This window comes from Vigna umbellata, chromosome 2 (genome assembly GCF_029865625.1).
Source record: "Vigna umbellata cultivar VRB3 chromosome 2, Vumbellata_1.0, whole genome shotgun sequence".
NCBI lineage: Eukaryota > Viridiplantae > Streptophyta > Magnoliopsida > Fabales > Fabaceae > Vigna > Vigna umbellata.
In genome coordinates this window covers 47,987,951-47,999,630 of record NC_142166.1, presented here as the reverse complement: position 1 = coordinate 47,999,630, position 11,680 = coordinate 47,987,951, and the positions used below count along the sequence as shown (strand labels likewise).

Sequence of the window (11,680 nt, the reverse complement as noted above, 5' to 3'; positions counted from 1 at the left end):
ATTGAACAGTATATAATAATTTTTATTTTGGATTGAATATAATATCACAATTTTTTTATATGGATTGCTCGAAACTTATTAATTAGTATAAAATCTCATTAGAAATAACTATGGATGTAATTTTTTTTGTTTGAAAAGAGTTTATTTAAAGAAATACTCTTTATTTTATAAATGTATAGTTTTGGGAAAATATAAGTTTATACATATTTTAATGTATTAGTTCTAAATGATCATTATTTTTTAAAAGGAAAAAGATTTTATTAAAAGATAAAATAAAAAAAAGTGTAATAAAATAATTAAAAAGGAAATTACAAAGAAAAAAGTAAGAAAAAAAACATGAAATATATTTGAAACAAAAATTAAGTTACGACCTTACGGACTAATTCTTTATCAAACTATTATTTAAGCTGTAAGAAAAATAAATCTGTTTCATTAGATATTTTCGTTTATCAGAATACATTCATAAACTAATCAAATTAACATTTATCAACAGTAACTGAATCCATGATCGGATAACAAATCCGTCAATGAAATGCAAATCTAAAGTTGCCATGGGGATGATCCAGTTTCCCTATCAGAAACTCAACTGATTATTATTACTAATCATACTCTTAATCAACTCAAACAAATATTCTATTTTCCACTTTTGGTCCATTCTATTCGAATGGAAGAACGTAAAATAGAAAACAATGACATTAAAGGCAAAATACAAAATTAACAGACGATAATATAATTTTTTCTTGACGGCCTTTTCTTAAACGAGATGTTATTTCAGACGCCTCCAAGATCAAGGAAATATATGGTAATATTTGAATTAGCTTAAAACATAAATATCCAAATTTTAGACAGAATGAAGCGTTACTCAAATATCTAATTAATATAAATCTGAAATAAGGCTTAACTTTTGGATAGAATAACCTAATATAAATCTAAGAAGGAATATGCAGTTGACGTAAACAAATAAGCAGTCATAAATATCCAAAGTTTGCATTCAATAGAAGTACCTAATATAAATCTGAAATGAATAAAGTAGAAAGTACTATTGACGAACTCTCTTGTTGCTGCAAGATGGACATTTGTACTCCTTGATATTCTGAGCCTTCGCAGGGGTAATCCTCACACATCTCCCATGAAACCACTTCTCACAAATGTCACAGCCAATCCAGAACTCGTCAGCATCATTACCATAGTTCTCTCCACATGCCCCACATAGTTCCTCTCCATGCTCATCATCCTTTTCCAAAGCACCCTCATTCTTTGGTTCCATTGATTTTGAATACTTTTCTTGTGATTCAGACCCTCTCTGCAATTTTCAAACCAACGACATTATCAAAAGGGGCAAACACAAACCTGGTGCTTCTATCATTACAAGTCTTTTAGGTCTAAAAAGAAGGCTTGTACAACCTTTTCACCTCAAATGCATTATTGCTGTTGGATATAAACGAATACTACTTATTTTGTTTAGATCTAACTTCCAATGGTAATACCTTAAACTTTGCACTGTATTTATTTAGGTTCAGTTCCAATGTTAGCATTTGAAGTTCAAACCCTTCTTTCTGAAAAAGGAAATTCTCTTAAAACAGAAGCAATTGAAGTTCAAAGACAATAAACTCATCCTAAATCTTGAATTAAACTAAAAAAGTTACTTAGTTTTATTGTAAAACTAAAGCTATGTCATCTGCAAAAAATGTAAACGTTAATGATTAGTTTCTTTGTTCACCAGCAGGAGTTCAAAGAGGTTAAACTAACCAAATCTTGTATCAAATTAAAGAAAAAAAGTAATTAGCTTCATTGTAAAACTAAAGCTATGCGATCAGCAAACAACTACTAATGGTTAGTTTGTTTTCTCAGATTGAATACCTTGTTTGATTTAGATTTGTTATTGTCATGATTAGAGACTGATGACTTCTCCTTTCCTTGTTTCTTGGCCTTCCCAGCAACAACCTCAAATATTGTTGGAAGATCATTTATCATACTAAAAAGACTCTTCCTGCACATGAAGAAAGAGATATAGATATTAATGAAAGATAAAAAAATTGAAAACGTATATCACAATATGAAATTAACTACAAAAAAAAGAGGGCAAAGAATCAAATTATTGAGAGGGTGCAAACTGAAACAGTCTATAATCAAAGTTAGTAGGGAAAAATCAGCCTTTCAACAAAAGCTTGACTTCTGTACCTGAATTTAACACTTATTGTATAAATTACACTTTGGGTTAGTTGAAACGAAATCCAAATCCAGTATGTTATCTGTTCCTTTATGGATTATATGTGTATTATGAATTTCATAAAATCCTGCTATTTTGCAATTTTAACCCCCTTCTCAATTTAAGGTAAAATTCCGATTATATCATCTTGTTTCTTATAACCTAATGCTTCAACAAAGGCAAATAAATCAACAAAAAACTGTCCATAGCTGGATACATTAAAAACTCAAATCATTAGGGTAAAATTTTAGAACATGATATGAAAAACAGTGTTCAGACATCCCAAAAGCTGAGCTGAAGGTGTGTTACTGAAGATGAAACATATCCCCCATTTAAGGGAAACAAAAACCGTTTGTTGAGTAAAAGTAAATGGAACGTGCCAATAAATAGTGGAAAGGAAAACAGTTACCTATCAGCCTTATCAAATCCAAATCTTGCACCAAAATACATAGCCACAGAAATTAACCATGTATCACTGTGAACGGCAACCAAGGATAGCCAGTCCTTTTCTTCCATCCCGTCTCTGGCAAAGTTAATACCTAACGCTGGTTCTGGAAGCTCTGGAGGAACCTCCTCAGCAGGTAGATTGACTTCCCAGTGCTCGTTAGGAAATCCATAAAGGCAAAGATTTTCCTTATCTGTATGACAAAGCTCATACAAATCAATTATAATTATTGAAAATTCAAAAGTGTACAAATAAATGTGATGAACTCAACCCTTGCACATCAGAAAGAAAGCTAGGACAAATGGCCTTGACAGAAACCATAATGAAACTACAATTTAGATCCCCGACAACCCATCATACACGAATGATAAACTAATAAAAAAAAGTAAAATGAAGCCCTCCGTATCAGTTTGATCCGGTTTCAGTTGGCAAGTGAAGTGTATCAAAAGAGGAGGCAAATTTAAATGAAATCTACAAACACATGAAGAAATATTCCCCTTCCCAATTCAGCAGCGACAGTATCAGGGTACGGTAATGTGAAAAAAACAAGTAGAAATAAAAAACTTTTCAATTTCAACGAGATTTATTGAAATATTTACATCAGGTATGCGACGAATTAGTTTGATATAAAGAGAACTATTTCGGGACGAAAATAATAATAACACACCATATAAAACAAAATCCAGAAGTACTCACGTTAGAATCACAGAGATTAATAATGTAATTTAAAAAAGAAAATACTCGGTAGCCAAGTAGGGCATTTGAAAAAAAAAATAGAGAATTAGTCAGGTAAAATCATATACGAAAGCCGAAAAAAAAACGAATGAAATAAAAGTGAAAAGAAACGATAAGGGGCAGGGATTCAAGAGCGATAAAGGTAAACAAGCGTAGAGAGACGCAAAAACAAAAATACCTGGATCACACTGCTGGTAGAACAATTCAACCTCTGCATAAGAAAGAAAAAGTTACGGCAAGGAATAAAGGCGTAATTGAAATTGGAAAATGAAAATTAAGAATAAAATTGAAGGGTACCGGTGGTGAGGGCCTTAACAATGGCGGCTCTGCGGCCCTTGAAATCTCGGAAGACCTCGTTGACGGAACGGGGATTGTAGGGAGGTCCTCCGGCTGCGTCCATGTGTAAGAGAGAGTGAGTTCAGTTAAAGGAAAAGATGGAGGGAAAGGGAAAACAAACAAAGATGCCAAAAACTCTTTTCACCACGCCCTTCTTCTCTCTCTCTCTCTCTCTTTTCTTTCTACAACCAATTCAAACAAATTCAATATCTTAATATTCCTATTTATAAAACCCTACCAATACGATTCATTACTTTAGCGGCATTTATTTATTTTGTGTATAATATTTTTAAAAAATTTCATACAAAAATAAAAAGATATGTATAAAGGTAATTGACTTTTAGAATTTGACCTAATTTTTTAAATAATAAAATACAATAATCTCGTTTTACAATGACTTCGAAACATTGATGAGATTTTTTTTAATTTATCAAAATATGAATTAGGTAAAATCTGTTTTAAAATTTGATGCTTTTTACTTCTTCAAAATAATGCCCAAAAATCTTATGAGATTTTCGTGGATTTAATGGTTAATCTCATTTTATAAAATCCTATAGCAGACATAGAAAATATTTCCATATTTATAATTTTTTTGAAATTATGGATGTAACTGGGTAGATTGAGTTTTAAAATTCGATCTAAATTTTAATTTTTAAAATAATAGAAGATTCATTTCTTTTATAAAAACCCTATAATATAAAAGTATTGCTGTTTAAAAGTTAGAAGTTAGGTCAGATTTTAAAACACGGTTTATCCATTTTTGATAATCATTATTAATGATGATAATGGGTAGATTTGTTGTAGATTTAAATTGATCTTCAAGTATAAATTCATTCACAAATCCGTGGATATGAAATATTTGTTCAATATCAATTTCATTAAAAAAACATATATTTATCTTTTTACTATTTCAAATACCAATTAAATATTTATTTTACAAAAATAAAAAAACAAACCATATAAGTATTTAAATTTAAAAAGATAAACGTTTTTTTCTTCTATATCAAATATTAAAAAATAAATCATAATCATATAAATATAAATAAGGTAAAAGAAATAAAGAAAAGTTATTATAAATATTTTAGTCATTTAAAATAAAAATGATATAAGGATAAATTAAATATCTACGTTTCATTTTGATTTTTTTGTCCCTTTCAAAAAAATTAGATAATATCCATATTTATATCCGTAATCAATCCACAAATCTCCCATTAAAATCAAAACTATCCGAAGAATATCTACAAATCTTTCATTAAAATCGATTTTTTTTAAATATTACAAGGCACATTTCGTTTATCATTTCTAATAAAATTTATTTATATTTATATTTATGGAAATTATCAAAGTAATTTTAAAATCTCATCTAATTTTTCTTAAATACTAATACATGTTAATCCTATTTAACAAAACCACATGTTCGTCACAACCAATTTTTGTAAATACCTAACAAATGACATTATAAAAGTAATAAACTCGATTATTTTAATATTAAATGGTTTTAGTATAAATAGTTTTGTTATATAGAAATTCCATTATTTTAAAACACAATTTCTTTATAAATAATTTTTTCTAGAGTTTTCTAATTTTGTTATAAGAGATTTTCTTTTCCGACTGGTCTGATTGAATAATTGAGACCATAGGATTGATCATTATAGTGAACTCTTCAATTTAAATCAATCAATTTTTTCATTTGAGTAAGTTAAATTTTCAATCATTTTTCTTAGTCTTTTCTTATATTAGTTGCACGTGGGCTTCACTCAGCTACCACATGTCCTTTTAGTATTCAGTTTGAGTTTTTGTTGATCAGTAGTTCTAATGGTGTATCTTGATTGTGTTTTTGTTGTTAGTATGAGCAAATAGAGTCTCTTGAGCTTGTGATGTCGTTTTAGGACCCTTAGAGCTGTTTGGTCATTTAGATGTGAATTAATACTTTATTTTTAATTGATAGACAAGTTTTATTTGATGTTTGTATGATGATATGATAATTGTTTTAAGTAATTGAAGTTTTTGATGAAATTTGGTACGTTGAGTTGTTTGTATAAGTCCTATGTTGAATTAAAATTCATGAATGTTTGTTTGTAGTTGGTTTGATGATATTAGAATTGATTTTTGATGAATTTGATAATGTTAGACTGTTTGTTCTGAGATGTTCAATTGTTATGGAACCTTGATGTGATAAGAAGATAGAAAATTTGTGTTTTTGGTCCAAAATGAGAGGTTTTGACAAGTCAAATCCTGAAAGAATGATTTTGGGGAAAATTTAAAACTTTGGGAACTGTTTTTGGGTTAATCAGGACTAAATTGGCCTTTTACTTTGCAAATATCTGATTTCTATAGATTAAAAACTTTTATGAGTTTTTGGGTAGTTGGTTTGATTTGATAAACTCAATTCATGTTCAAATGAGTAAATTTGTATTCAATATGGGTTATAAACGTGTTTATCAATCAATTTCATTAGTAAGAATACCAATTTGGTTATTTGAATAGGTTTAAAGAGCATTTAAGTTAATTTTTAGAATTGTTATCATCTGATATAGTGTTCATGAACAGTCTTGTAGGAGGCTGAGCGCTATAAAACCTAAGAGCTACTGAGTTTCTGAGCAGGTTCTAAGCGCCATGAAGTCAAAGAATTATCTGACTTGTGGGTGTTGAGCAGTGGAATCTGACTTGTGGCCTGAACCTCTTTTACTTTTAAGTTGCTAGGGGCGAAAGTTGTGCCGATAAGTCTTTATCTTGGATTTTTGAGTCTTATGAGTAAAAGATTAACTTCATGAGTAGTAGGTGGAGTTACCTTTTGTTTATAACTCTACAGAGTATAAATACTACCATGGGTGTACACCTTCATTGAAGTCTATGTCAAAGCATTGTATCCGGATAATTAAGTCTAGAGTCAAATGATTATATGTTTTTATGAGTTATAAAATGTTTTAATGTTGAACTAATATGTGATTAATGAAATTGTTTATGAAGTTTTCTTTTAAACACTAGTTCACCTTGTTGTCTCTTTTGTTGTTCTTGGTGTGTTGTTTGTTTCTTTTGCGATGATCATCTAATCGGAGAGATAAGTGTTGAAGTATCATAGGTAGAGGATGATGATACTACAGAAGTCTTTTTGATGGTTTAGTGATTATGTTTAATTATTTTCTTCTAGATAATTGTATTAATTTTGTATCTAAAAGTGATCTCATATTTATTTTGTTTTCTTAATTTTATAATATTTTATTTTATCCTAAGTTTAAAATTGAGATGTTACCATTTTTATATTAACGGGTAGTTTTTTAAACATGTTATCAAATTAAATAACACATAAAAGAAATATTTAAAGAAAAATATATCAAATTATGGTCACTTAAAAAAATGATATTTTTTAAAATTTACTCATTATAAAAATAACTTTGTTAATAACTTGAACACATCATTAGTTTAAAATTTTTTTTCTTCACCCGCCACTATTCTCTTCCATTTTTTTCTTGATTTTATCATGATAAACCGGTGGTAAAAAAAGTATTAATTTATCTTTTAATAATATATTTAATAAACATAGCAGAAAATAATATTTTAATTTATATTCAAAATACAAATGATTAAGTTATTAATTTTAAAAGATTAAGGAAGTCAAACCTTGTTCACTAAATATATTATTCACATAATATATATAGCTCATGAATAAGCATCATTACAACACTTTTAATCTTAGTACCATTTTGTACTCTGGGTTAAGAGAACCTAAAAAATATAATGTTGTGTGTATTTCTTTTAAGAGAAAAAAATAAGATATCATTATACTAAATCATTAAATTTGAAATGGTGTATAATACTTTACTACACATGATTTTTATCTAGAAGTTTATTGAAGTCTAAGCAAGTGTTCCATTTTTTTTTTCAGGTCTAAGTTTCGGTGAGTTTTTAAATTTTGTTATACAAATTAATAATAACAATTAAGTTAAATTTAAAATATATAAAACCTGTACCATAATCTTAAATTAAAATCATTTAGTTAACTTTTTATAAATAAAAATTATTTCATTCCTTATTATAGATCAGTGTAGATGTAATAGTTTATTGGGAACAACCATTCCAAAAAATATGTTTGAGATTAGTTACTGTTGGTGAATATTTTGTAATGTAGTTTAGAAAATGAAGGGTGCATATCAACTAATAATAAAGTTGCATCATTTTAACAAAAAATAACACTTACAAAAGAAATATATATATATATATATATATATATATATATATATATATGATTTAGTAATGAAAATAATAATAATAGACAGCATGTATTTTTTTTTAATTTAAACATTTTTTTTTCATTTTTCTAAAATTTAACTATTTTTTAAACTAAATTTTTATAGAAAAAAATTATTTTAAAAAATAAATATTACCTATAATAAAATTATAAAAATTATTTAAATTCATTTTTTTGTAAAATGTGAATTACACAGCACATGTATTCTTCACTTATATAACGTTATTTAAAATGAAGCCACAGAATCTCAGTGTAATCTGATTTGAAATAAACTCTTCTTTCTAGAAATTAAAACCCAATCTTTTTGAGAAGTGAATATATTAGCACACAACAAATCAAGTAATAAATGGAAAAAAAATTAAAGGAGTACAATTACGTGCACTGAATCTCTGTTGGGGCCACTAAAATATATTTCCCCTACATCAATTTGCCTTTATGCTGCGTATTTGTTTGTGCAGCTGCAACTTTATGTTATAGTTGTTATTCTCTTTTTCTGTGCCCGAACTCGAACACGACAATTACTAAAAAACAAAATTTATAAACTGATATCGCAATTGGGTTTAAAAGTTCAAGCCCTTATTCTCAGGCTCGGATTTAGATTCCTAATATAAATGTGCAAATTAACAGTCATAAATGTCCAAGTTGGTACCTAAGATACTAATATAAATCTGAAATAGATTATAACTAGAAACTACAATTGACGAGCTTCTTGATGCTGCAAGATGGACATTTGTAATGCTTGATATAGGCAGCCTTAGAACGGGTAATCTTCACACATTTCCCATGAAACCACCTTTCACAAATGTCACAACAAATCCAGAATCCATCCACACCACCCGCATCGTTCTCTCCACATGTCCCACAAGGTGTCTCTCCCTGCTCTTCCTCCTCCTCTTCTTCCTCTTCTTCCTCATCTTCCTTTGATTCCATTGTTTTTGAATAATTTTCTTGAGATTCAGAACCTTTCTGCAAATGTCAAACCAAAAGACATCAGCAACGGCAGTTCACTCAACTTTACACTGTAGAATTGGATTTCTCTGTACCAAAATATGTATTAATTTTCTTTCAGTTCAAAAGTTAACATCTGAAAAACCAAGCAAAACATCACCAAGGGACGACACTACAACAGTCTATGATAGTTCATACCCTTCCCTATGTAAAAAACTCCAAATTAAAATTAAAATCATTGTAAAAACAAGATATCCTCTCAGCGTGTATACCTTGAAGTTTGATTTAGATTTGTTGTTATGATTAGAAACTGGTGACTTTTTCTTTCCTTGTTTCTTGACCTTCCCAACAACAGCCTCGAATACTGTTGGAAGATCATTTATCATATTAAAAAGATTATCCCTGCACATGAAGAATGAGAATAGATATTAATGAAAGATTAAAAAAAAACTTGAAAACATTCATCAAAATATCAAATTCACTAATAAATGAGAGGGCAAAGCATCAAATTAAGAAACGAAACACTCCATTATTAAAGTTAATAAGGAAAAATCAGCACTCCACTTAAAGCTTGACTTCTGTCCTGAATTTAACGTTTATTGTATAAATAACAGTTTTGTTTTTCAACTCTAACAAATATAGAAATGAAATCCAAATCAAATACTGTTATGAATATGGATTATGAATAAGTATTATGATATTTGTAAAATCCTAGGATTCTATATACTTATTGCAATTGTATCTCTCTTCCCAGTTTAAGGTAGAATCCCCATTTTTAACATCCTGTATCTTATAACCTAATGTTTCATTTATTTATTTATTTCAGGCGCAATTAATTCAACAGATTAACTTGTAGGTAACATAATACATTTACATTCAACTCATCTAAGGTACAATTTTAGACAATAACACATATAAAACAGTTCCCTACCAAAGATAAAACATATCTCTCATTTAAGAAAAACAACTGGTCAGTGGAGTAAAACAGTTACCTATCAGCCTTATCAAACCCAAATCTTGCTCCAAAAAACATAGCCACAGCTATTAACCATGTATCACTGTGCGCAGCAACAAAGCATACCCAGTCCCGTTCTTTCATCCCATCTCTGGCAAAGTTAATACCTAATACTGGCTCTGGGATCTCTGCAGGCACCTCCTCAGCAGGTAGATCGACTTGCCAGACTTCATTAGGAAATCCATAAAGACAAAGATCATCCTTCCCTGATATCACAATGGTCATACAAATTAAATATAACTATTGATATCACAAAGGTCATACAAATCAAATATAAGTATTTAAAAGATCGTCCTTCTACAACAGAAAGAAAACTAGGATAAATAGCCTTGAGAGAATCTAGAATGAAATTGAAATTCAGATTCCTGCAACCCAGAATGCATGAATAATAAATTAATAGAAAACAGGAAAATGCAGTCATCTATCATATATTCAATTAGCAAGCAAAGTGGTACCAAGCAAAAACTTTGGGCCCAAGTACCAAAAAATCGACAATTTTAATTGAAATCTGCAACAATCTGATCAAATACCCCTTCATAATTCAGAGGCTGCAGTACCACTTTATGGTAAGAATGAGAACAAAGCAAGCAGAAAAAGAAAAACTTTACGATTTCAACATGCATTGAACTATTTATCATCGCGTTCGTGTCGACTTAGTTTGGCATAAAAGAGAGTTCGTGTCGACTTAGTTTGGCATAAAAGAGAATTAATCAGGGACGGAAACAATGATCGCACACCATATCAGATGTATCCAGTAGTACTGGCATTACACACACCACAAGGCATACTAACGTAACTTATAAAGAAAATAAAAAAAATACAGAAAGATTCAAGTAGGGCTTTTGACAAGAATTAGAGAATTAGACCAAACACAAAAACGTAGAAAAATAATGGAATTGAATACAAGTGGAGAGAAACTAGAGTACCCAGGGATTAAAAAAAACTAGAACAGAGAGAAAAATACCTGGATCACATTGCTGAAAGAAGTCTTCGTAATCTGCGGAAAAAAAAAAAAGTTACGGAGAGGAAGAAAAACGTTATCAAGAATTAAGAATGAAATCGAAAGGTACCAATGGTGAGGGCCTTAACAATGGCAGCTCTGCGGCCCTTGAAATCTAGGAAGACTTCTTGGACGGAAGGGTGATTCGACGGAGCTCCTACGGCTGCCTCCATGTACCGAAAAGACTGTTCCGTTAAAGGAAAAGATGGAGGGAAAGGGAAACAAACAAATATGCCAACCCAAAACATATTCAGTATGTGTTAAGTCCAATTTATAAAACCCTATCAAAAATTTTGTACATTTGGCTAGAGAGGTAAATTGAGTTTTTTAAATTTTACCCAACTTTGTTTTTTAATCTCACTTTTTAAAACTACAGAGGGTGGTAAACTGTGTTTTAAAATTTTACTTATTTTTATTTTTCAGTCAAATTTTTAATATTTCAAATTATTAAATATATTTATTTTATCTTATGTTATAAAAACCGGCGGATATTTTGTATTTATGGATAAGCTCCTTTTTCATTAAATTATCACCAAAATGATTTTATTTTATAAAATTATGGATGAAGGTAGATTATGTTTCTTTTGATTGTCAAAAGTCTCATCCCTTTCTCTTCCATTAACTATTAATTATTAACTAATGACAATTAAAAACAAACCAAACTAATCTATAACCATTATTCATTTCAAGAGGAAAATGGTGGAAAAAAATTGTGAGGGAAGGGGAAATCATTTCATTCAGTT

General features: G+C 29.3%; 2 protein-coding genes across 2 annotated transcripts; both read right to left on the bottom strand.

Annotated features, from left to right (window-relative positions):
• Positions 1-787: 787 nt before the first annotated feature.
• On the bottom strand, positions 788-3,924 carry LOC148204147 (PHD finger protein ALFIN-LIKE 4-like). Its single transcript, XM_088107211.1, has 5 exons — positions 3,687-3,924; positions 3,568-3,600; positions 2,619-2,847; positions 1,861-1,990; positions 788-1,303 (listed from the first exon to the last, which is right to left on the bottom strand). Exons 1-5 carry the CDS (start codon positions 3,787-3,789, stop codon positions 1,040-1,042), a joined length of 759 nt encoding a protein of 252 aa, XP_087963337.1. The 5' UTR covers positions 3,790-3,924; the 3' UTR covers positions 788-1,039.
• A 4,568-nt stretch (positions 3,925-8,492) lies between these two features.
• On the bottom strand, positions 8,493-11,171 carry LOC124828131 (PHD finger protein ALFIN-LIKE 4-like). The gene is made up of 5 exons (XM_047301360.2): positions 11,008-11,171; positions 10,902-10,934; positions 9,915-10,143; positions 9,195-9,324; positions 8,493-8,940 (listed from the first exon to the last, which is right to left on the bottom strand). Exons 1-5 carry the CDS (start codon positions 11,108-11,110, stop codon positions 8,659-8,661), a joined length of 777 nt encoding a protein of 258 aa, XP_047157316.1. The 5' UTR covers positions 11,111-11,171; the 3' UTR covers positions 8,493-8,658.
• Between the last annotated feature and the right edge of the window lie 509 nt (positions 11,172-11,680).

What these genes read in the sequence shown, in the direction of transcription:
- LOC124828131 (XM_047301360.2), bottom strand. Translation starts at nt 11,110, where the DNA reads ATGGAGGCAGCCGTAGGAGCTCCGTCGAATCACCCTTCCGTCCAAGAA. An exon ending in TGTTAAGGCCCTCACCATTG is followed by an intron (nt 10,935 to 11,007) that starts GTACCTTTCGAT and finishes TTTTTTCCGCAG; the next exon opens with ATTACGAAGACTTCTTTCAG. An exon ending in AATCTAAATCAAACTTCAAG is followed by an intron (nt 8,941 to 9,194) that starts GTATACACGCTG and finishes TGACATTTGCAG; the next exon opens with AAAGGTTCTGAATCTCAAGA.
- LOC148204147 (XM_088107211.1), bottom strand. Translation starts at nt 3,789, where the DNA reads ATGGACGCAGCCGGAGGACCTCCCTACAATCCCCGTTCCGTCAACGAG. An exon ending in CTACCAGCAGTGTGATCCAG is followed by an intron (nt 2,848 to 3,567) that starts GTATTTTTGTTT and finishes TTTGTCATACAG; the next exon opens with ATAAGGAAAATCTTTGCCTT. An exon ending in ACAAATCTAAATCAAACAAG is followed by an intron (nt 1,304 to 1,860) that starts GTATTCAATCTG and finishes TGAAAATTGCAG; the next exon opens with AGAGGGTCTGAATCACAAGA.